The following is a 27,702-nucleotide window of genomic DNA, read 5'->3' on the forward strand; positions in this document are numbered from 1 at the left end:
TCTGTTAGAATTAGGGATTGAGGAACTGGCACAATTCATGAAACTCTAGTGCATTTGCTGTGAGTAAAAATGTCCTCTGACTTTGACCCAGGATACCTATGTATTCTGCCAGTACCTACAATACTGCAACAAGTTATCTTGTTAAGTTGCAAGTAGGGTAAAGTCTCAGATCCTTCATAATTCTTGATAATAGGCTGCTCACCTTAATCTTCAAAGACTGCCAACTTCATTCCTTAGGGATTCAATTTGCACATGCATGAAACAGTGAGAGAGCACGCAAGCAAAATGCCTGTATGTATTCTGTTGCAGGTAGCAGTCTAAGAAAAAGGGTCGCTGGAATGGAATCTCATATCAGATTTATTGACTGTTTTCTAATTTATCAACATTAGCAAAGGTCAGGAAGATTTGTTCCAGTGTTATCTGACTGATGGAATAATCTTCTAAATTGAATAGCACTTTGGCTTTCTCCAAAATACTAAACACCTTTAATAGAAAAAAAAAAAAGGGTGAAGTTACCACTGCAATATCCTCAGATAAACCATTTCCCCACCCTACCTTCCCCAGCTCTTGCCAGGTTTATGCATAGGGACACAAACATACCAAAGGGGGAAGTCAGAAAGTAGAAAGAAAAGCTGACAAACAGAGGAGAGGAGGTATTTCTCCATTCCCATTCCTTGATGGATAGGGAATAACAATAACATTTAGAATTAGAATTTCAATTTAAACTATATAAAGTTTCTGTTCTTCTGCCAATGTTAGATTCCCTTTTGACATGCTTACAATCCAATGCTTTCTATTAGTCCTCTATTAACATACAATGTTAGGACGGTATATTTTCTACAATCACCTTTCCCCAGCAAATTTCCTTGCTTGGAATGAAGTAGCCAATAATCCCTTGATAGTCCTGGTTTATGATGTTACCTAAGAAGGGAAAGATTTTGACAGGTGAATTATGAAATGGAACCCAGTATTTGGCAGCATTTTGAAAAATTCCTTGAGTAATTCCCATTCCAATTATCTTTAGCAATATGCAGTTAATACAAAAATACATAATTCCAAATCTTATTACTCATATATATGAATGTGTTAACTATTTCAATAGACTTATTTCCTTGTGAAATATGATCTTATTGCCTATAGTTTGTAAAAACTGCGGAAGTTAGGATAATAAGTTTTAGGCATGAAAAAATCAATTGTTCATATGGTCACTTTGCAAAATCTGAGACCTGTATGAATCCTAATGGTTCTATAGGATTCTGTTTTTAAACATAATCTTGAAACTATGCTTGTGATATATATGCTTTAGATATAGTTTCTTCTTCTAGTTGTGTATGTGTGTTGAAGGGGTATCATATCTTTAGGGTTTCCACAAGTAGGCAAAATTCATTCTAAAGGAAGAAGAAAATGTATATATATAAACACAGATCTAAAGGCATTCATTGCAGAAATGATGTATTACAGCTTTAGAAAACATGGTAGCAATATTGTAGCCACTCCTGATTAATAGGATGCATTAAATTTATTATCATGTACTTGGAGATTATTGAAAAGGATACTGAGATAAAAGTATTTTAAAGAAATAAACTATATGTTATTAACAATAGTAATTCTTTTGTAACGAGTACACACACAGCCTCTATGAGTAATTTAAAAATTTAAGCCTTTTTTATTGCAAAATATATCAAATACACATATAACTTAGTAACTCAGTAAATCACAATAAAGTCAAATATATAACTGATGCCCAACATACTAGATGTCAACTATGTGCTTCTCCCAGAAACTGTATTACTTAAAAAGACAACGGCTCTCCTCATTTCTTTGCTATTCTTTACAGTATTATTGCTTAAGTATGGAACACTAAATACTACAGTTAGATTTGACTTCTCTGTTCTTTACATGAATACAATTGTACAGCATGTATTTTTTATGTCTGGCTCTTATCAGTCATCCATGCTGTCTTCTATAGCTAAACTTCATGTTTCAGTATATAACTGCATCACTATTGTTGATGGACATGTGGCATATGTCTATCCTCTGTGATAGTCCCAAATGATCCTTGCCTCCCAGTAGTCACACCCTATCTCGTTTTCTTCTACAATGCATAAGACTGACCTGTGTAGACAACAGGTTATCACAGAAATAACAGAATGTGGTATCTTAGGCAAGTTCATAAAAGACATTGTACTTTCCATCTTGCTCTCTTTAGGATCATGTGTTATATGGGCATCTAGCCACCATATATGAGGACACTTAAGAAGTACTATGGAGGGGTCCACATGATAAGATATATCTATGTTAGTAAGCTTTTCCTTGTTGTGAACAAAATACCAGAAAAGAACAATTTAGAGGAGGAATAGCAAAAGAAAGCTGCTTAGTTCATGGTAGCCAGGAAGGGGTAGGGAAAAAGAAGTAGAAGGTGGGGAGGGAGGGAGGGAGGGAAAGGAAGTGGTTAGGGACAAAATAGAGTCCCCGAGGGCATGACTTCCTCCCACCATGCCCCACCTGTCTACAGTTTATTCATTTATCAATGCATAAATCCACACATGAGGTCAGAGCTCTCATGATCCAATTACTTCCCTAAAGCCCCACAACTGAACATAGTTGCACTGGGGACTAAGTCTTCAACACATGAGATTTTGGGGGACATTCCAGATCCAAACCGTAACACTTCAAACAGGCATATGAATGAGGCACTTTGTAAGCAGATCTTCTAGACCCAGTGGAATCTGGAATGACTGACACCTGAGCCAATGGCTTTACTTCAATCTCACATGAGACCCTGAACCAGATCACTCAGAATAGTAAGTTTTTATTACTATTTTACTTTTTGGTAATTTTTATGCAGCAAGAGTTAAATACAGATTCCAGGTTGGGGCTATTACCTATCAGTTTTGTTTTGAACATTCTCTACCCAACTCTTGGTGCTTATATAACATTATTTTCCTTGAAGTAAAACAGGTGGAGCAGAGGTTTGAGTACCTTCCACATTATTAGATATTGCTAAAAAAATTGCAAGTAATTTACATTCCAGTCAGCCATATATTAGTGTTCCATTTACCCACCCAATATGGTATGGTTGATCTTTTAAATTTTAGCCATTCTGTTGGATGTGTCATTGTATTTCATTGCAATTTTTAATTTGGATCTACTAAATGATAAATGATAGAGTACTTTTCTATAGGTTTACTGACTGTTTTGGTTAATTTTTCAGTATAAAAATTGCTCCTTCCAATACAGATTTAGTGTAATTACTATTAAGATCCCAATGACATTCTTCACAGAAATTAAAAAAGCAATCATTTAGAATTCATTTGGAAAATTTATTTGGAAAAATAAGAAGGCAAGAATAGCTAAAGTAATCCTTAGTGCAAAAAGTGATGTAGGAGACATCACAATATCAGACCTTAAATTATACTACAGGACTATAGTAACAAAAACAGTATGGTATTGGCGCCAAAACAGACATGAAGGCCAATGGAACAGAAGACACAGAGACATATCCACAAAAATACTGTTATCTCATCCTAGACAAAGGAGCCATAAACATACATTAGAAAAAAGATAGCTTTTCAACACATGGTGCTGGGAAAACTGGAAATCTATATGTAATACAATGAAATTGAACCCCTATCTCTCACCCTGCACAAAATTCAACTTTAAGTGGATCAAGGACTTAGGTAGGCATTAGAACAGAGACCCTTCATTTACTAGAAGAAAAAGCAGGCCCAGCTCTCCATCATATTGGCTTAGGTGTCAATAAGACTCCTAAAGCGGAAGAAGTAAAATCAAGAATCAATAAATGAGATGGTATCAAACTGAAAAGTTTCTTTACAGCAAGAGAAACAATCAAGAACATGAACAGAGATCCTACAGATTGGGAGAAAATCTTTACCATCTGAACTTAAGGCATTAATTTCTAAGATATGGAAAGAACTCAAAAAACTTAACACCAGAAAAATAAATAACCCAATCAATAAATGGGCAAAGGAACTGAACAAACACTTCACAGAAGAAGAAATATGAATGGTCAAAAAACACATGAAATCTCTAGCAATTAGAGAAATGCAGATTAAAACTATATTGAGATTCCATCTCACTCTAGTCAAAATAGCAGTTATACAGAATATAAGTAACAATAAATGTTGGCAAGGATGTGGGGAGAAAGGTACACTGATATTTTGTTGGTGGAACTACAAGTTGGTACAACCACTCCAGAAAGCAGCATGGGGATGCCTTAAAACACTTGAAATGGAATCATATTTGACTCAGTTATCCCACTCCTTGGTCTATACCCATTAGACTTAAAAATAGCATACTACAGGGATGCAGCCACATAAATGTTTATAGCAGCTCAACTCATAATAGCCAAGCTATGGAAACAACATAGGTGTCTTTCAATGAATGAATGGATAAAGAAAATGTGGTATATATACACAATGGAATATTACTCAGCTATAAGGAAGAATGAAATTATGGCATTTGCTGGTACAGGGGTGCTTTACCACTGAGCAACATTCCCAGTCATTTTAAATTTTGTTTTTATTTTGAGAAAGGGTCTCACTAAGATATTTAGGGTCTTGCTAAGTTGCTGAGGCTGGTCTTGAACCTATGATCCTCCTGCTTCTGCCTGTTAAATTGCTGGAGTTATAGGTGTGCACACCATGCCTAGCCTACATATTTACTTAACTTAATTTTAATTTTCAGACAGGATTACACTAAGTTGCTCAGGCTAGCCTCAACCTAGTCTCAAATCTGCTTCAGCCTCCTGAGTAGCTGGGGTTACAGGTGTACATTACCCTGCCTGGGGTCAAGAAAACCCTTTACTAAAGCATTACATATACACAGCAAGCTATATAAATATCAAGTATAAATTTTCATCAAGTGAACCAATGTAAGTTCATATGAAAACAATCATATAATAAGTACTCTTTTGTGTCTTTTTACTTTCTCAATATTACATTTAAATTGTTTTTTATATTATTGTAGAGTGTCTGTTCTGTATTCCACTTCAGTAGGTCGAATCATTAGAATCATATTCCATTCCACTATGAATATGCTATAATTTACTTATTCATTCCACTGTGAATGGACATTTCTACCCCTATAGATTCTTAGTATTATGAATAGTACTTTAATAAATAGCTTTGTACACATTTTTTAGTGAACATATGGATGCATTCCTACTAAGTATCTCAGGAGTAGAAAATGATGGTATATTTCACAATCCATTTTTTTTAAACAATGAGCCCTTTTTAATTTTTTGTTTTATGTTGTGTGTGTGTGTGTGTTTTTTTTAATGTGGTGCTGGGGATCAAACCCAGTGCCTCATGCATGCTAGGCAAGTGCTCTACCACTGAGCCACAACCCCAGCCCTTCACAATCCATTTTATGAGATGAGTATAACCTTGATGGTAAAATAAAACAACACCCATTACGAGTAAGGAAAATTACAGATCAATATATCTTTTTGAGCCCTGGGTTCAATCCCTAGCACTGCACAAAAAAAAAAAAAAATCTTTCGAGCACAGATGCAAATATATATACATATTAAATACTAGAAAATGGGTCTAGCTAGATTTTTTAAAAAAAGAATACATCACAGGCAAGCAAGATTTACTCCAGGAATACAAGTTTGGCTGACATCAAAAACAAAATACAAAACAAACAAACAACAACAACAAAAAACCAAGGTAACTGACCACAACAAGTGGAAAAAATGGTAAAATTATGCAATCATTTTGATATTAACAGTCATGAGATAAAATTCAACATTCATGTCAATAAGATTCGTGGTAACTAGAAGAAGGGAACTTCATCAATCTACTCACTTTTGATAGTCTAGAATTTCTTGAATTTTAATTTTGGTAAAATATGCATGGTATATATCATCAGTCATTTGTAAGCATACAATTCAGTGCCATTAATTTTCTTCATAATACTATGGGCCTAATATCACTGTCTTAGTTCATTTTCTATTGCTATAATGACCTACCTGAAACCATGTCATTTAAAAAAAATTATTGGTACATTATACTTACACTAGTGGGCTTCATTATACCATATTTGAACAGGCATATAATCTGATCAATCTCATCCCTTTTTCCTTCCTCTCCCCTCCCCCATCCATTCACTCTACTCTACCAATTTCCTTTCTATTGTTATCATTTTAATTAGTATATTATAATTTGTATATTAATATTAGGATATCATTTTAATTAACATATTATAATTATACACATAACATCTAATAGATATATTACATATATTCAGGATTCAATGGGGTATACTTAAACATGAAAATGGCATCTTTTGATAGTTTTCATTCCTTTTCTTCCCCATACCCTTCTTTTCCCTCCTTCTAAATACCTTTCTTCTACTCATTGGTTTCTCTCCTATTTTTGTGAGATCCCTTTTTAAGTTCCTCTTCCTTTTTTCTCTCTTGAGAAAACATTAGACCTTTGACTTTTTGGGTCTGCCTTTTGTTATTTGTATTCTTAATGCTTACCAAATGGAGTAGGATGTATCCTTCTCTGCATGGATAAGTGAAGATCTTCAGCACTTCATGTAGTAAGTACTCCATACATAATATTAAATGAATGACTAAATTAATATTTAACTGCTTAATAGATATAATCTGAATCTCATAGGTACTTTACAATTAATACAATAAACTCTGGACCCATTATCTATCTCACATTTTGGTTCCTCATCTTGTATTACCCATGTATATGTGTGTATCCATTTCCAAATATTTCCTCCTTTTTCTTCTTACTGTCATTTCCCTAGTGCAGCCCAATATCATTTATTGTTTCACCACTACTTTGACTTCCATGTGCCTTACCTTGAACCCTGGCATCTAGCCCTCATACTGTTGATCCTTCAGGATGGAGACTAATTGGTATAGTCTGAGGGTTTGTTCACTCTGGAACTTACACTGAGATTTAATTGCAATTTTAACAGTGTTAAGAGGTGGGGACTTTGGGATGCAAATAGGATTAGATGAGGTTATGATGGTAGAGTCCCCTTTATGGCATAAATGGCTTTATGAGAAAAGGGAAAAACCTGAGCTCTCAGGCTTGCTCTGTTTCACTATATGCTGCCTTCTTTCATGTCATGATATAGGAAGAAGTACCTCAGCAGATGCAGAACATATGACCTTGTCATGCTCTTGAACTTCTCAACCTCCTGAACTATGGGCCAAAATAAACTTCTTTCCTTTATAAATTACCTGGCGTCAGGTATTTTTTATAGCAACAGAAAATGATCTAAGACACTAATCAAGGCCCCCCAAAAGGCTTGATTAATCCCCGTTTAATGCTTACAATATAGTAGTAGAAATAAATAATAGAAGCTTGCCATAAATTACTGCTAATATACCACCTGTACAAAGAAGCACAAACTAAAGTTAGCATATAAAAACAATGATTGATTGATTATTTCCTTGAGAGTCTATTGGTTTTATTTGTATCTCATAAGAACTACCTCATTTAGTCTTTAGTCCATTGAAGGACACCGAGATTGTTGCCATAGCTTGGCTATTGTGAATTGAGCTGCTATAAAAACAAAAATTGGACTGCTATTTTCAATTGTGGCTATGTTGCTAGTGTGCCATTTTTAAATCCCTTTGGGTACAGACCAAAGAGTGGGGTAACTGGGTCAAATGATGGTTTCATTCCAAGTTTTCTAAGGCATCTTTATGCTGCTTTCCAGAGTGGTTGCACCAATTTGCAGTCCCACCAACAATGTATGAAAGTACCTTTCTCCCCTCATCCTCACCAACATTTATTGTTACTTGTACTCTATTGCTATTCTGACTGCAGTGAGATGGAATCTCAGTGTAGTTCTAATTGGCCACAAAACAAAAGGTCGAATGTTCTCTCTGATATGTGGATGCTAACTCACAAAAAGGGAGGGCAGAGAGGGTAAGAATAGAAGTTCACTGGATTAGGCCAAGGGGAACGAAATGAAGGGATATGGGGATGGGAATAGGAGAGACAGGAGAGTGAACCGGACACAGCTTTCCTACCCTATTAATACAGGTCCAGTGTAATGCCACATCATATATGACCACAAGAATGGAATCCTAATTAGAATAAATTATATTCCATGTATGTAAAATATGTCAAAATACATTCTATTGCTATGTATATCTAAAGAGAACAACAATAAAAACTGAATTGCCTCATTTAGGGATCAGAAAAAGGCAAAAAGATACATGCTTAAAAATAGGATGCTACTGTTAGGAAGTGTCCCCCAAAGGCTTATATACTAAAGGCTTAGTCTCCAGTCTGTGCTGCTATTGGGAGACAGTGGAGCCTTCAGAAGGCTGGGCCTAGTGGAAGAAAGTTAGGTCACTGAAGAAATGCCACTGAAGTGAATATTGGGATCCCCTTTCTCTCTCTGTTTTCTTGCTGCCATGAGATTAACAGGTTTTCTCTTCCATGCACTCCTTGCCATGAAATGTTGTCTTGCTATGGACCCAAAGGAAACAGGACCAAGTGATCATGAAAGCATGAGCCCAAATAAATCTTTCTTCTAAGTTGTTTATCTCAGGTATTTTGTCACAGTGATGGAAAGCTCCTAACAGAGGGGAACCTGAATGAATGGTCATGGATACATAATACAGACCTATCTTCAATGATTTAACTCTAACACATATGAAAGTTTTAGCTTACTGGTTGATTGATTCCATCAAGGGATTAGGATAAAAGCCCCTAATGTTTTGTGAAAACTTCTTACTATAATCAGGGATAAGAAAAATTAAAGAAGCTTAATGTAAATGCTCAATAAATATCAATAACACAATGAAAACAATAATTATTGAGAACATGTGAGAGAAGAACAAATAAGACTTAACACAATCATCCTGGGTTAGACCTATATAGATTACCTGGGAAAGCCTTCTCAATGAATTGTTTAAACTTTTTAACTTTATCTTCATCCTTAGAAATATTAATCTTTGCTGTTAGTGTGTGTATATTACCAAATTTATTTCTGACGTGCCGAGGGCTGCCTAGGCATATGAACATCCCCTTTACCATGATCGCCAGTCTAGTACAGAGGGCCTCACAATCTTCCATGCTAGGAGGACAAAGGAGATATGGGTGAATAAATTCCTTGCAGGGGACAAATTCTATATATTTTTTATAAGTTGTTGATGGACCTTTGTTTTATTTACTTATTTTTATGTGGTGCTGAGAAGTGTACCCAGTGCCTCACACATGCTAGGCAAGTGCTCCACCACTGAATCACCACCCCAGGCCAAAATTCTACATTTCAAACAGACCCAGGATTGGAAAGCTTGGAATTGGAAGCTTTGGTTCTGTAGATGATTATCCCTAAGATCATATTTGGATGAGGATAATTTAAAATTCAAAGTAGTTGATGGATAAATCCACAAAAGGAATAGTTTCCTAACTTCTGTTTTCCCTTAATTCTTCCCAGATCTCTGCTGAGAATTCTTGGCTGAACTCTTGAGCACTCAGCCACTACCCAATGGTTTCTCCCCTGCAGCTCACCAGTCCTGGCTCAAACTAATTCCATCCTACGCACAATGCAACCCCTTCTCTAAGTTCCAACCAAGGCTCCAAATGGTTCATACCTGTGAGAAGTTATGATGATAGCTTTACCAGTTTTACAGATCCATGTAACTGTGTCCCAAAGCAGGTGTCGGGCTACTGGGTCCATGCCAGTGGATGGCTCATCCAGTAAGACAACTGAGGACTTTCCCATTAGGGCAATAGCAGTGCTCAGCCTACGTTTGTTTCCTCCACTTCATGGTTAAAGAAAGTGATGGACATACGGAAGAGAAAGAAAATATAAGGGCATTCATGTCATTAATTCATAGAACAGATTATACATTCAGAACACTGATTTGATAAGACTAACAGAATCAGACTCAAATCTAAGTAAATATAACATGTGTGTACATGTGTTCGTATGTGTGTGAGCATAATTTTCACTAAAAATTTTTAAAGAAGTATTTTTAGTTGTAGATGGACATGATATCTTTATTTTATTTTTATGTAGTGCTAGTGCCTCACATGTGCTAGGCAAGCACTCTATCACTGAGCCACAACTCCAGTCCCTTCACTGAAATTTGAAATTACATTTTTTGTAATTTGTCTCAGCATTATTATTGGTGAAATATTTTTGTTTTGGGGAGACAAAAACTAAGGACAGATAGGAATAAAAGTGCTCTTTTTTTAAAGCAAAGGTTATAGTTTATGTTGGCGAAGGGTTAACTTCATGCAGGTAGGATCTTCTGTATTCATGATATCTGAGCCCTAACAGGACATTAGGTTATTTCCCAGTCATTGCCTTTTTGTGCAAGAGGGGTGTAGATAGAGTTTGCAGACATTCCTTCTAAAAAATAGATGTACAGGACAGAGAGCTTATTAACTGCAATAGCGTAATGTCTCACCTGTATGTGTAGATAAAGTTGTCAGCAAGTGGTTCCAGGTGCACTGAACACAAAAAGACTTCTACATACTTGTAAATGTCTGACTCTGGAACCCCCCAAAGCCTGGCATACATGATCAGCAATTCCCGACCTGTCATGTGGTTCAGCACGGAGTCAGATTGAGGACAATAGCCAATTCTTGACCTAATCTGAATCAAGCAATAGATCCATGTCAACTATTCCACTGAGCATTCAATTCATGTGAATAAAATACACTACTCACACTACTAAGAGGTTTGTTACCCCTAGAACTCCCACAGGGATGATCAAAAGCTGATTAATACAGTATATATATGTTTTGGTTAATTTGAATTGTCAACCTGACTGGATTAAGAGATGCCCATGATTAAGAGGCTTCTGTGTGTGTCCATAAGGGTGTGTCTAGGAATAACTGGAATATGGGATAGGAACTGAAGTGGAGCCCCTCCCTAAGTGTGGGCAGCACCGCCCAATAGGATGGAATAAAAGCTGGGAGGACAAGGAAGCAGATGCAGACACAAGTTTGGCTCTTCTTGAACAGGGTCTTGACTGATTCTTGGATCATCTGAGAATTTCGAACTCTCGCTTCTTCACTCTTGCAAAGCAGACTCTGCCAGTGATTCTCCATGTAGTTTCCAGAAGCCTTGGTCTCTGACTAGGGTAGCACTGCTGATCTTTCTGTTCTGGGGTTTCTGTCTCTTGGACTGCACAGCTGCTGGTTCTTTCAGTTCTCCAGCTGCAGACAGCCATGTGGACTATCCGGCTTCTGGTCGTGTGAGCCAATCTAATAAATCCCCTTTTGTAATCATATTTCCTGTTGATTCTGTTCCTTCAGAGAACCCCAACTAATACAATATACATATGCATATAATACTGTATATAAAGTATACAGTTATATGTATTTATATTTAGCCAAGTTAATGCTAAAAGAATTGAGCTATCAGCATTTGACTAACATGGAGTAGATCAAGTTTATAGTGTGAGTTCAGTCATGCTAAATGCTTGTTGAATATGTAAAACTCTTTGAAGGACTGTAGCAGAATTTAAAAAAATACATTATTTACAAGATCCTGTTACAATTCAACATTAATTTGCAAATGAAATGAGGAAACATTATCCATGTTTCATAGAAAACAGAATAACAGGGACTGATCCCAAACTGAGCAGGTTACTAGAATAAGTAGAAATGAGTTTTAAAGAAACTCTTGTAACTATGTTCAACGAAGTAAAGTAAATGAATAAAATGCTTGTAATAGGAAAAAAAATAGGACAACACTGCAGAAATAGAATACATCATAAAGAATGAAATGGAACAAATGGGGGTGTAGTTCAGTGATAGAATGCCTAGCATGTGTGAAGCCCTGGGTTTGATCCCCAGCTAAACAACACACACACAGACACACGCACGCACACACGCGCACACACACACACACACACACACACACACACACACACATATACAGTAAAAAACCAAAAGAAAATTTCTAATGGAAAACTGCAATATGAAATGAAAACACTGGATAGGATTAATATCAGGTTGGAGGTGAGAGAATGACTCTGTAAACTTGAAGAAGACAAAATAACACACACAGACACACACACACAGACACACAGACACACACACACACACACACACACATACTATGTAGGAAAATGAAGGGAGTCACAGTTTTCTTTGTGGACCAGATCAGAAGAACTGACACATAAAAATGAATTCCCAGAAAGGGAGCAAAGAAAGAATTTAAAAGTGTAAATGTTTTTGCTCAATATTTCCCACATTTGATGAGAAACACAAATTTAAATTTATATATTAAATGAAGTGGCTGGGTGTGGTTGTGCACACCTCTAATCTCAGAGGCTAGGGAGGCAGAGGTAGGAGGATAACAAATTTGAGGTTACAATCAGCAACTTGGCAAGGTCCTAAGAAACTTAGCAAGACTCTGTCCCAGAATAAAAAAATAAAACTGGCTGCGGGTGTAGCTCATTGGTAAAGCACCCCGGGGCTTAATCACTAGTACTGGGGTGGGCGAGTTTAGTTAATATCAATAAGGATAACAAAATGCTGCCCCAAAACATAATGGCCCTAATTCTGTAAACCAAAGAAAAATAAAGTATGTTACATGCACCTAGGGACAAAAACATATATGAAAAGACAAGAATTCCAATTTCTGCAGATTTCTAACTTTGCAGGCCCAAAGATACTGGAACATCTCTAAAGCACAGGGTTTTATATCTATTAGAAATGTCTTTTAATAGTGAGGTCAATTTTACTTGTAAAATCCTCCAGACTAGAAAAAAGTCAAATGTCGGCTCCCGGATAAATGAATAAACAAATTGTGACATATTCACATAATGGAATACAACCCAGCAATACAAAAAATGTAATATTCATACATGTAACAACATGGATGAATTTCAAACAATTATCATGAATGAAGGAAACGCTATAAGAAATATGTTATAGGATCACACTTACATAAAACTCTATAAAATGCTAATTAATTTATAGTGGTAGAAAATACAAGTGGTTTCTCGATGAGAGGGTGAGGAGAAGCAGGAGGAAGGATTACAGAAGGACACACAGAAACAGCTGAGAGTGTTGGAAACACTGACTATCTTAAGTAGGGATAAACTAAAAAAAATGGGATGAAAAATGTGTATATTTAAAATTATAAAATATAGATGAGTGAAAATGAAGATGATGGAAATGGACTGGAAGAATTAATGTTGGTAAAATGTTCATACTTTCTCAAGTGGTATACAGATTCAATGCAATCCCTTTCAAAATTCCAATGACCTGATTTTCAACAAAGGCATCATGAAAGAATAGACTCATCAATAAATGGAGTTGGGAAAACCACATATTCACATGCAAAAGAATGAAATTGAACCCTTTTCTTATGCCATACACAAAATGGAAGAAAGACTTAAATGTAAGACCTGAAACCGTTAAAAGTGCTGAAAGAAAATATAGAGCTCAAGCTCCTTGATACTAAAAGCACAGGCAACAAAAGCATCAAACTAAAAAAAGTTTTTGTACAGCAAAGGAAATCACCAAAAAATGGAAAATCAGACTACAAAAGGGGAAAAATATTCGTAAACCACATCTGACAAACAGTTAATACATAAAATATAGAAGGAACCCAAACAATTCAATAGCAGGAAAACAATCCAATCTAAAAAATGGGTAAAGGACATGAATAGACATTTCTCAAAAGTAGATGTAAAACTGGCCTACAGGTATACTAAAAAATGTTCCACATCATTAATTATCAGAGAAATGCAAATCAAAACCATGAATGAGAAATCACCTCCTTATTTGTTAGATGGTTATTATGAAAAAGATAAAAGGTAAGTGTTGGTCATGACACAGAGAAAAAGGAATGCTTAAACACTGTTGGTGGGAATGTAAAGAAAAATGTGATGACTGAATATAATCCTTAAAAAAGATGGCAATCCTCTGTGACAACATGGATGAACCTGAAGGACATGGTGCAGAGTGAAACACAGAAAAACAGTACATGATCATTTCACTTATACTGGACTCTAAAAAGAACAGATGACCTCATTGAAGAAGGATGGTTATCAGTGGGTGGCGGGTGGGAGAAAAGGGAAGGTATTGGTCAAAGGGTGCCAACCTTTGATTATGATTTAAGTACTGTAGATTCAAGGTATAACATAATGATTACATTTAATAATAATGTGTTATATACTTGAAATTTGATAAGGGAGTAGATCTGTTATCACCACACCAAAAAAATAACCATGTGAGGTGATGGACATGTTAATGACTTGACTGTGGTAAGCATTTCACAGTGATAAATATATATCATTTTACTTATCAATCATGCCTTCATAAAGCTTAAAGAAGATGGGGGACAAATAGAAAATACATATCAGCTGGCAGATTTAAGTTCATATGATTTGATTTTTCAAGAATAAGTGAACTCAGTGTTGTAGTTAAAGAACAAAGACTAACAATGTGGATATAATAAAACAAAGACATACAGAAACAAATCCACTTACTATGTCCCCTTTACAATATACATATTTTAGAAAATAAGGGAAATCTGAAAGTAAATGGAGATAAAAAGTTAGCTATAATATTTGACAAAAACATTAAGGCACAAAAATGTTACAAGAATTGGAAGAATGTACCTGCTTAATTTTTTTCAAAAGAAAGACATTATAAAACACTTCAGGTATTTTAGAATATAGCCTCAAAATATAAAAAGAAATGGAGTAATTTAAGGACAAACACAAATTCATTTATTGCAATGGCTAATTTTAACATATTTCTTTCTCATTGTAGTAAAACAGGAAGACTAAAAATAAGTAATGCTGCAAATATTTTTGAATAAAATAATTAAGTTTAATCTAAAGGAATGTATAAAACATTGCACCCAACAAGAAAGGAATAATATTTTCATAAACAGAAGAGATGTTAATTTGGAAGAATTTGTCATATGTTGGACATAAAGCAAGGCTCAATAAATATCAAAAATACAAAAAGTTACATAAATAATTATAAAAACACAATACAAACCTTTGTAAAAATCAAAAAAGGAATAAATGTAAGTTATATCAATAAGTATAAATAAACCTAAATCACTTATAAAGATTTTTTTGTACCAGAGATTGAACCCAGGGCCAATCAACCACTGAGTTTTTTATATTTTATTTAGAGACAGGCTCTCTCTAAGTTGCTTAGGGCCTCACTCAGTTGCTGAGGCTGGCTTTGAACTAGAGATCCTTCAGCCTCAGGCCCCCAAGTTTCTGGGATTACAAGTGTGTGCCACCGTACCTGGCTATCAAAAATATTTTTAAAATTACAGTCCCACTCCGTAGGCTCTCTTTTTACATTGCTGATAGTATCCTTTGCTGAGAGAAAGCTTTTTAGTTTGAATCTATCCCAGTTATTAATTCTTGCTTTTATTTCTTGTGCTATGGGAGTCCTGTTAAGGAAGTCTGATCCAAAGCCGACATGTTGAAGATTTGGACCTACTTTTTCTTCTATGAGATGAAGGATCTCTGGTCTGATTCCAAGGTCCTTGATCCATTTTGAGTTTTGTGCAGGGTGAGAGATAGGGGTTTAGTTTCATTCTGCTGCATATGGGAAAATCTTTGCCACTCATACTTCAGATAGAGCACTAATTTCCAGAATATATAAAGAACTCAAAAAACTCTACACCAAGAATACATATAATCCAATCAACAAATGGGCTAAGGAAATGAACAGACACTTCACAGAAGATCTATAAGCAATCAACAGATATATGAAAAAATGTTCAACATCTCTAGTAATAAAAGAAATGCAAATCAAAACTACCCTAAGATTCCATCTCACCCCAATTAGAATGGCGATTATCAAGAATACTCGCAACAATAGGTGTTGGAGAGGATATGGGGAAAAAGCTACACTCATACATTGCTGGTGGGGTTGCAAATTAGTGCAGAAACTCTGGAAAGCAGTATGGAGATTCCTCAGAAAGCTTGGAATGGAACCATCATTTGATCCAGCTATCCCACTCCTTGGCCTATACCCAAAGGACTTAAAATCAGCATACTACAGAGATGAAGCCACATCAATGTTCATTGCTGCTCAATTCACAATAGCCAGATTGTGGAACCAACCTAGATATCCTTCAACTGATGAATGGATAAAGAAACTGTGGTATAAATATACAATGGAATATTACTCAGCCATGAAGAAGAATAAAATTATGGTATGTGCAGGCAAATGGATAAAACTGGAGAATATCATGCTAAGTGAGATAAGCCAATCTCAAAAAACCAAAGGATGAATGATTTTGCTGATAAGCGGATGATAACACATAATGGGGGTGGGGGGGCAAGAATGGAGGAAGGAGGGACTGCAAAGAGGGAAAAGAGGGTGGGAGGGGTGGGGGGAAGGAAAAAATAAAAAATAACAGAAATAACAGAATAAATCAAACACCATTACCCTATGTAAATGTATGATTACACAAATGGTATGCCTTTACTTCATGTACGACCAGAGAAACAACATGTACCCCATTTGTTTAAAATAAAAATATAAAAAAAATTACAGTACCAAATAAAGTCCAAATCCATGCTAACCTCAAGACGTATATTTTACAATGACTCATAACTTTTAAAAATGAAATACAGGGCTGGGGATATAGCTCAGTTGGTAGAGTGCTTGCCTTGCAAGCACAAGACCCTGGGTTCAATACCCAGCACTGCAAAAAAAAAAAAAAAAAAAAAAAAAGAAATATGAAGTATTAAAAAAAAACTTTCTAAACATTCATCTAAAACAACATGAAATTCAAGGTTAAAAGCATCAAAAATGGCCTGAGCACTACAAAGGAACTATTATAATTGATATAGAAAAGTTATGAATTATTTTTGTATCAAATAACACAAAACAAACTTCTCTAAGGCAGAAAGTACAGAAATATCAGAAAAGAAATATGTAAAAGATGAAATGCCTGATATTCTTCTGGCTAAAGACAGATCATGTTAAAAGACAATAAATATGGATGACAAAATGTGAACACTTAAAATGGTAGACATGATTTTCATGGATTGAATTATCCATCCCTCAGTAATGATTTATCAATTCAACAATTTATTATGACATATATTGAAAATTCCAAATTTCCAAAATTTAGAATACATATAAATTCTGACCATAATTAAATAAGAAAACAAAAAATGAAAAGTCTCTTCTATTTTTAAACAAAAATTCATCTTCACAGAATTTTTCCTTTCAATGGAAATTTTTAAAATTTTAAAAATTCTAGAAAATGAAAGAGTATATCAAAGCCTATGAGGTAAAACTAACCAGTACTCAGAGAATAATGTATAATCTTACATATTTATTTCAATAAGAAATAAAGGATAAAAGTAAACAACTTGAACATCAGCCTTAAGAAAAAGCTCAAAGTGAATTGAAATAAATCAGAAAAAAATGAATATAAAGTAGACAATAAATGAAAAATTAAGTTAAAATTTAAAGTTCATTAATGAACAAAGAGAATTTCATAAAAATTAAACTTCTGCATAACAAAGAAATCAATCTCAGAATGGGGGAAAATATTTGACAAACAACAACAACAAAACCCCCCAGTAATCCAGTTTAAAAATGGGCAAGTGATCTGAATAGATATGTCTCAAAGGAGGAAATACCAATGGTCAACAATTATGTGAAAAAGTCAAATACCATCAGACATCAGGGAAATGCACATCAAAACTATAACAAGATATCATCTTACCCTTGTTAGAATGGCGGTTATCAAAATACAAACCAAAACACAAATGCAGACCGGGATGGGGAGGAAAAGGAACTCTCATAGAGTTGGTGGGAATGTAAATTAGTACAACTTCTATGGAGAACAGGATCAGACTTCTAAAAATCTAAAAACATATCTACCATAAAATCTAGTTACCCTTCTAGGTATATATCCAAAGGAAATGAAAGTGTGCCAAAGAGATGCCTGCACATTTATGTTTATTGAAGCCACTATTCACAATAGCCAAGAAATAGAATCCCCCTAGTTACCCATTGAGGGGTAAATGAATAGATAAAACCAGGTGTACATGTATAATGGGATATTATTCAGTCATAAATAAGAATAAAATCCTGTCATTTGGAGCAAAATGGATGAACTTGAGGACATTATAAGGGAAATAAGCCAGACAGAGAAAGACAAGCACTGCACATTCTCAAGTGTGGAAGTTAAAAAAAAAAAAAAGGAAAAGGAATAAGAAGGGAACAGGGAGAGTGAATAAAGTGAGGCTGGATTTGATTAGTGCACACTGTATTTATATTGAAATATCACAGGAAATCTCAATGTGTACAATTAATATATGTTAACAAAAATAAATTTTAAAAATGCATAAACCTATGAAAATGATGAGGATATAAATACAACAAAAGAAATGATTAATGGGAAATACTTCCAAAGTAATATTGATTCTATTCCAAACAAATGAAATTTAAGTCCTTAATGGAACTGATACATTTCTAGCTACATAGAAATCAGTAAATTCAATCTCAGATAAAAACAGAAAACTAAGCCAGGCACAGTTGCCCAAGACTCTAATCATAGTGACTCAGGAGGCTGAGGAAGGAGAATTTCAAGTTCAAAACCAACTTAGTGAGGCCCTAAGCAGCTTAGCAAAACCCTGCCTCAAAAAAAAAAAAAAAAAAAAAAAAAAAAAAAAGGTGGGGGGGCTGGGGATCTGAATCAGCATCCCAGTACAAAACAGAACAAAAAACAAAAAACACCCCCACAAAAAAACAAAAACAAGCAATCAAAAAAACAAAATTAAAATTTCACAATTCCCATCGAAGAAACAGAATGTAGTCAATGATGCACTCAAAATAAGATAAAATTGAACAAAAGCAAAACACCAGTTCCAGATAATTTTATAAGGGGCATACAATTTTTTAAAGAGAAGAGAATGATGGTATTTGAATGTTTTGTATCATGAAAAGATTAAGGAAAGCTTTCACAGAAAAATAAGAAAACAGAAAACAAAACCTAAATCTAAAAGCAAAATCCAATCTCATTCTGAAGAATGACAGAAATTCCTTAAGGGAGGAGAAACTGCATAGAAGTTCAGCAGAAAATAGGATGTCCACGAGCAAATGGGAGTTTATTCCAGGATATAACAATGGATTAATATCAGGTAGTAAAAGAGCTTTTAAAAAATTTTAATGACCATTTTTCTTTCAAACAGTCGAAAATGAAAATAAATGGCTAATTTCTCATGATTTCTCTAATAAGAAATATATCTAGGACACATATACCATACTAGGTGGGATATACATAATTCTTATAGACTATAAGCAACAATTATGGCAATTTGTTAACTGCATAGAACAAAATATGAACATGGCCACTCTATGACTGTTTGAAATAAGACAGGAAAAAAGGATATTCTGCAATTGCAAAAAAAGCCAAACAACTGTGACTAACATGAGTGCTGCTTTTATTTTTCCAGTAACATCTCTGATATGTTCCAGTGAGCATGGTAGTTTACATAGTAACCTGACTCATGATAAAAGAAGAAACTATGCTCAAAGGCCATTTTAAAAAACTGTCAGACTAGGAAAAATTCAACTGAGAGGGCACGCTGGGAAACAAGCAACTGAACATTGCTGGCATACTGTAAATTCATATAGTCACATATGGAAAGCAAATTGGCAAGATTTTATGAGTAATAAAATAGAAAATAGATCTTTAGAGGCTCTTTCCACGGGGCGATCCAAGATGGCGGACTAGAGGGTGACTGCATCCCCAGTCGCTCCAGAACCCAGGAGTTAAGAAGGGGAGGCACTGAGAGACTCGGACTAAAATAGAGCCACGGGTGAGTCTGCCCACTGGGTAAAGCTTGGCCCGGGTGGCAGGCCCAGATAGAGGTGGCTTATTGGAGCAGGGCAGGGCAGCTAGAGTCTTCCACAGGCAGCCCTGCGCATGCCCACGGTGGGCCCCTCCCACACAGCCAGCTTCTCCAAGTTCTCGGAGCAGGCCCCCTAGTGAGAGCCTTTCTGATCAGAACAAGCTCCAAGTCCCGGAGCCAGCGCGGCGTATTCCGGCCCGCAAGCGGCTTCAGGGACCAGGACAGGGCAGCCAGAGACTTCCCCAAGCAGCCTGGACCCCTGCGGTGGGAGGTGCCTTTCAAGGCTAGCTTCTCGGAACAGAACGCCCAGTGAGAGCCTTTCTACATAGAGCCAGCCACAAGTCCCGGAGCCAACGGAGAGCTTCGATCCGCAAACAGCCTCTGGCATCAGGGCAGGGCAGCCAGAGACTTCTCCAGGCGGCTCTGCCCACTCCGGCCGCAGGCTCTTTCCACGGGACGATCCAAGATGGCAGCCTAGAGGGTGACTGCATCTCCAGTCGCTCCAGAACCCAGGACTCAAGAAGGGGAGGCATTGAGAGACTTGGACAAAAAAAGAGTCACGGGGTGAGTCTCCCCCACTGGGCGAAACTTGGCCTGGGCAGCAGGCACAGATAGGGGTGGTTTATCAGAGCAGGGCAGGGCAGCTAGAGTCTTCCCCAGGTAGCCTTCCACACTCCGGCGGTGGGCTCCTTCCACACGGCCAGCTGCACGGTGCAGGCCCCCAGTGAGAGTCTTTCCGCACAAGAGCCAGCTCCAAGCCCTGGAACCAGTAGGGGGCTAGGGGCAGCTTTCTTCGGAAGCACTGCATTATCAAGTTCCTCCAAGACCTCAGGCTACTGAAGGCTGGGAGGTGATACACTGGAAATCTACCGGAACACTATAAGCCAATAGAGGAAATCTGCAATATCTCAGGGTCCCACTGACAGCTGACCAATATGAGAAAACAAGGGAAGAAAATGTCCCAAACAAACCTAGATACTACATCAATAAAACCCAATGACAGCACAGCAGAAGAAATGTCAGAAAGGGAGTTCAGAATGTACATAATTAAAACGATCAGGAAAGCAAATGAGGAGATGAAAGAGCAAATGCAGGCACTGAAGGAGGAGATGAAAGAGCAAATGTACGCATTAAATGATCGCACCAATCAACAGTTAAAAGACCAAATATGGGAAGCAAGAGAGCATTTCAATAAAGAGTTAGAGATACTGAAAAAAAAAACAAAATGAAATACTTGAAATGAAGGAAACAATAAACCAAGTTAAAAACTCCATAGAAAGCATAACCAATAGGATAGAACACCTGGAAGACAGAACCTCAGACATTGAAGACAAATTATTTAATCTTGAAAACAAAGTTGGCCAAATAGAGAAGATGGTAAGAAATCATGAACAGAATCTACAAGAATTATGGGATATCATGAAAAGGCCAAATTTGAGAATTATTGGGATTGAGGAAGGCTTAGAGAAACAAACCAAAGGAATGAACAATCTATTCAATGAAATAATATCAGAAAATTTCCCAAATCTGAAGAATGAAATGGAAAACCAAGTACAAGAGGCTTATAGAACTCCAAATATACAAAATTACAACAGACCCACACCAAGGCACATTATTATGAAAATACCTAATATACAAAATAAAGACAGAATTTTAAAGGCTGCGAGAGAAAAGAATCAAATTACATTCAGAGGGAAACCAATAAGAATATCAGCAGATTTTTCAATCCAGACCCTAAAAGCTAGAAGGGCCTGGAACAACATTTACCAAGCCCTGAAAGAAAATGGATGCCAACCAAGAATCTTATACCCAGCAAAACTTACCTTCAAATTTGATGATGAAATAAGATCCTTCCATGATAAACAAAAGCTAAAGGAATTTACAAAAAGAAAGCCAGCATTACAGAACATTCTCAGTGAAATATTCCATGAGGAAGAGATGAAAAACAACGATGCAAATCAGCAACAGGAGGCGCTAGCCTAAAGGAATAGCCAAATAAAGGAGAAACCAAATCATGTCAAAAAACAAAAATGAGTCAAATGACTGGGAATACAAATCATATCACAATAATAACCCTGAATGTTAATGGCCTTAACTCATCAATCAAAAGACATAGACTGGCAGATTGGATTAAAAAGAAAAATCCAACAATATGCTGCCTGCAAGAGACTCATCTCATAGAAAAAGAGATACCCATAGACTAAAGGTGAAAGGATGGGGAAAAACATACCATGCACATGGACATAGCAAAAAAGCTGGAGTATCCATCCTCATTTCAGATAATGTGGACTTCAAGCCAAAACTAGTCAGAAGGGATAAAGAAGGACATTACATGCTGCTTAAGGGAAGCATAAATCAGCAAGACATAACAATCATAAATATCTATGTCCCGAACATTGGCTCATCCACGTATGTCAAACAAATCCTTCTTAATTCCAGAAATCAAATAGACCACAACACAATAATACTAGGCGATTTTAACACACCTCTCTCACCATTGGATAGATCGTCCAAACAAAAATTGAATAAAGAAACCGTAGATCTCAATAACACAATCAACAATTTAGACTTAACCGACATATATAGAATATACCATCCAACAAAGAACGAATACACTTTCTTCTCAGCAGCACATGGATCCTTCTCTAAAATAGACCATATTTTATGCCAGAAAGCTACTGTTAGCAAATACAAGAAGATAGAGATAATACCTTGTACTCTATCAGATCATAATGGATTGAAATTAGAAATAAATGACAGAATAAAAAACAGAAACTTCTCCAATACCTGGAGATTAAATAATATACTATTATATAATGAATGGATAACAGAAGACATCAGGAGGGAAATAAAAAAATTCTTAGAAGTAAACGAGAACAAAGACACATCATATCAAAATCTCTGGGACACTATGAAAGCAGTAGTAAGAGGAAGATTTATTTCATGGGGCGCATTCAAAAAAAGAAGTAGAAATGAACAAATAAACGACTTAACACTACAGCTCAAAACCCTAGAAAAAGAAGAGCAGACCAACACCAAAAGTAGAAGACAGGAAATAGTTAAAAACAGAGCCAAAATCAACGAAATTGAAACAAAAGAAACAATTGGAAAAATTATTTATAAAATAAATAGTTGGTTCTTTGAAAAAATAAACAAAATTGATAAACCCTTAGCCACACTAACAAAGAGAAAGAGGGAGAAAACTCAAATTACTAAAATTCGGAATGAACAAGGAAACATCACAACAGACACGAGTGAAATACAAAACATAATTAGAAGCTATTTTGAAAATCTATACTCCAACAAAACAGAAAACCTTGAAGACATCAACAAATTTCTAGAGACATATGAATTACCTAAACTGAACGAGGAGGACATACACAACTTAAATAAATCAATTTCAAGCAATGAAATAGAAGAGGTCATCAAAAGTCTACCAACAAAGAAAAGTCCGGGACCAGATGGGTTCTCAGCGGAGTTCTACAAAACCTTTAAAGAAGAGCTCATTCCAATACTCCTCAAAGTATTCCATGAAATAGAAGAGGAGGGAACCCTCCCAAACTCGTTCTATGAAGCCAATATCACCCTGATACCAACCAGAGACACATCGAGGAAAGAAAATTTCAGACCAATAACCTTAATGAACATCGATGCAAAAATTCTCAACAAAATTTTAGCAAATCGCATACAAATATATATTAAAAAGATAGTGCACCATGATCAAGTGGGTTTAATCCCAGGGATGCAAGGTTGGTTCAACATTTGGAAATCAATAAATGTCATTCACCATATCAACAGACTTAAAGTTAAGAATCACATGATTATTTCAATAGATGCAGAAAAAGCATTCGATAAAATACAGCTTCCTTTCATGCTCAAAACACTAGAAAAAAATTGGGGTAGTGGGAACATTCTTTAACATTATAAAGGCCATCTACGCTAAGTCCATGGCCAATATCATTCTAAATGGTGAAAAACTGAAAGCGTTCCCCCTAAAAACTGGAACAAGGCAGGGATGCCCTCTTTCACCACTTCTATTCAACATCGTCCTTGAGACTCTAGCCAGAGCAATTAGACAAACCAAAGAAATTAAAGGGATACGAATTGGAAAAGAAAAACTCAAACTATCCCTGTTTGCTGATGACATGATTATATATTTAGACGAACCTGGAAATTCCACCAGAAAACTTTTAGAACTCATAAGTGAATTCAGTAAAGTAGCAGGTTACAAGATCAATGCTCATAAATCCAATGCATTTTTATACATAAGTGATGAATCTTCAGAAAGAGAAATTAGGAAAACCACCCCATTCACAATAGCATCGAAAAAAATAAAATACTTGGGAATCAATCTCACAAAAGAGGTGAAAGACCTCCACAATGAGAACTACACAACATTAAAGAAAGAAATTAAAGAAAACCTTAGAAGATGGAAAGATCTCCCATGTTCCTGGATAGGCAGAATTAATATTGTCAAAATGGACATACTACCTAAAGTGCTATAGAGATTCAATGCAATTCCAATTAAAATCCCAATGATGTACCTTGCAGAAATAGAGCAAGCAATTATGAAATTCATCTGGAAGAATAAAAAACCTAGAATAGCTAAAGCAATCCTCAGTAGCAAGAGCGAAGCAGCGGGTATCGCAATACCAGATCTTCAACTCTACTACAAAGCCATAGTAACAAAAATGGCATGGTATTGGTACCAAAATAGACAGGTAGATCAATGGTACAGAATAGAGGACATGGACACAAACCCAAATAAATACAATTTTCTCATAGTAGACAAAGGGGCCAAAAATATGCAACTGAGAAAAGATAGCCTCTTCAACAAATGGTGCTGGGAAAACTGGAAAACCATATGCAACAGAATGAAATTAAAGCCCTATCTCTCACCGTACACAAAACTCAACTCAAAATGGATCAAGGACCTCGGAATCAGACCAGAGATCCTGTATCTTATAGAAGAAAAAGTAGGTCCAAATCTTCAACTTGTTGACTTAGGATCAGACTTCCTTAACAGGACTCCCATAGCACAAGAAATAAAAGCAAGAATCAACAACTGGGATAGATTCAAACTAAAAAGCTTTCTCTCAGCAAAGGACACTATCAGCAATGTGAAGAGAGAGCCTACAGAGTGGGAGAATATCTTTGCCAACCATACTTCAGATAGAGCGCTAATTTCCAGAATCTATAAAGAACTCAAAAAACTCTACACCAAGAATACAAATAATCCAATCAACAAATGGGCTAAGGAAACGAACAGACACTTCACAGAAGAAGATGTACAAGCAATCAACAGATATATGAAAAAATGTTCAACATCCCTAGTAATAAGGGAAATGCAAATCAAAACTACCCTAAGATTTCATCTCACCCCAATTAGAATGGCGATTATCAAGAACACAAGCAACAATAGGTGTTGGCAAGGATGTGGTGAAAAAGGAACACTCATACATTGCTGGTGGGGTTGCAAATTAGTGCAGCCACTCTGGAAAGCAGTGTGGAGATTCCTCAGAAAGCTTGGAATGGAAACACCATTTGACCCAGCTATCCCACTCCTTGGCCTATACCCAAAGGACTTAAAATCAGCATACTACAGAGATACAGCCACATCAATGTTCATATTCACAATAGCCAGACTGTGGAACCAACCTAGATGCCCTTCAGTTGATGAATGGATAAAGAAACTGTGGCATATTACAATGGAATATTACTCCGCAATGAAGAATGATAAAATATGGCATTTGCAGGCAAATGGATGAAATTGGAGAATATCATGCTAAGTGAGATAAGCCAATCTCAAAAAACTAAAGGACGAATGATCTTGCTGATAAGCAGATGAGGACATATAATGAGGGGTGGGAGGGGTTAGCATTAGGTTTAGGGTTAGGGATAAGGAGTGTGGTAAGAATGAAGGAAAGAAGGACTGTATAAAGGGAAAAGAGGGGTGGGAGGGGTGGGGGGAAGGGAAAAAATAATGAATCAAACATCATTGCCCTATGTAAACGTATGATTACACAAATGGTATGCCTTGACTCCATGTACAAATAGAGAAACAACATGTATCCTATTTGTATACAATAATAATAAAAATAAAATAAAATACTTCCTCCAAAGCTAAAAAAAAAAAAAAAAAGAAAATAGATCTTTATAGTTGACTGTATATACATAAAGAGTGTAAAATGATGAAGTTGTCTCTTTGTGGGTTCAGGAAGAAATGAGGCAAAGATAGGTAGGAAAGGGACTGATACTTGTTACTTGTATACCTTTTCATATTGTTTTGATTTATGCCCCCAGTGAACAAAAACATTCTTCTCAGATAGCTTGAGGTGCTATGCATTTTTAAATTCTTCTTACTGTCCTTTTTCACTTATATAAATGTCTTCTAGTTGCTAAAAGTTACAATTTGTCTTTCTCCAAATCTGGTGCATGCTCATTATTTCCCCATCCTCATTTGTCTACTTGCCATTCCATGCTTCAGGTCTTTATAGGTGTAGGATCTCCAGTTCATTTCTTTTTTTGCCTCACCTGGCTTCAATGATAAAAACCATTCAGACTTTCCTAATAACTCCCTCTTCTTCCGTTTTTTTCTCCAGTTGTCCTTCCTCTCCATATCTTAGAAATGTTGATAATCCTCAGGATTAAGTCCATTTCTTTCTTCTATTATACACACTCCTGATAGATTATCTCATCTACGTACACATCTTAAACTCGACATATTCTCCAGCCAGAAAGAACTCTTGCCTTTCCTCAAACTCAAGGATATCATGCCTATCACTGTCCTCAGTTTGTTACTTTTGAGAAAAGAGAATTTATAGATCAGTGCCCTCAGCTTCCATTCTGTGTCCCCCACCACACTCCTGGTCACCTCCTCTTTCTGGGCACCAAGTCAGTGATAAAGAAGAGAAATACCTTTCTGATATTTTCAGTGACACTACTGCCATCAATTAACACAACTCCAGAGGTGATGGTCTCCTCTCCAGTTAACATTTTGAATATAGTGGTTTTCCCAGCTCCATTCAATCCAAGCAATCCAAAGCACTCTGACTGTTGAACTACAAGGGAGATATTTCTTACGGCTCGTACAACTGGACACTTATAATAAATCTGAGAAAAAAAAACACACCACAATGTACTGAGGTACTCATTATGGATCAACCTCAACCATAACTCAGACCCATGGCTTGCTACCTATGGACAGTTTCACAAGAGCTTTTCTTTCAGCTCTCTGTTACCAGAATGTACAAAGACCCCAAAGAACTATAATTAATTAGTATTACCAACAGTGGGTTCTTGGCAGGGAAAATGTGTAAACCTCAGGGCAGTGCTGCCCATTGATGGCTTTACCTTGCTAACTTTGTTAAGCAGCACTGGGGTAGTCTGCAATGTTTGAAGCAGGGTCAGGACTTTGTTTCTTTCTTTTGTTATAGCTTCATCCTCACGCTCCTTGATTGCTTGGTTGGGTGCTACAGCCTGTATTTTTAAGACAAGGATTATACATATGGGTACTCCTTAAATAATTGGTTTAAATTGAGCAGCTTTAGGATAGCTAATGAGGGTATAATCTCAAAGATGTCAGAAAAGGTTTGAGTAATTTCTACAGGCTTTCCTACCACAAATATGCACAAATATATCCTTGACTCTCTTCGTTTTGGAAATCGTCATAAGGGAGTTTCTATAGCTATAAATAAGCTAAGTATGTTCTTATCAATAATATGGATACTTCATGGAAAAAAGAAGTCATAGTATTATTGTCTGGTGTGATTTGTTGCAATTAAATATAAATTCAAGATCCCGAGAGAGATTGACCTCTCTTTCAAGGAAATGCTCCATTACAAGTGAAATATGGGCTGGATTTTAAG

At 36.1% G+C, this 27,702-nt stretch overlaps 1 protein-coding gene across 1 annotated transcript in view; it reads right to left on the minus strand.

Moving 5' to 3' along the window:
- Nucleotides 1–357: 357 nt before the first annotated feature.
- LOC124969945 (phospholipid-transporting ATPase ABCA3-like) overlaps nt 358–27,702 on the minus strand; it is a 161,687-nt gene continuing 134,342 nt past the window's right edge. Inside the window, 7 exon segments of the mRNA XM_047532948.1 lie at nt 358–483; nt 848–921; nt 8,894–9,084; nt 9,605–9,775; nt 10,427–10,614; nt 26,753–26,947; nt 27,188–27,313. Of these exon segments, the coding sequence (XP_047388904.1) occupies nt 358–483; nt 848–921; nt 8,894–9,084; nt 9,605–9,775; nt 10,427–10,614; nt 26,753–26,947; nt 27,188–27,313 (1,071 nt within the window).

The sequence above is a fragment of the Sciurus carolinensis genome, chromosome 18 (genome assembly GCF_902686445.1).
Source record: "Sciurus carolinensis chromosome 18, mSciCar1.2, whole genome shotgun sequence".
Taxonomy (NCBI): Eukaryota; Metazoa; Chordata; class Mammalia; order Rodentia; family Sciuridae; genus Sciurus; species Sciurus carolinensis.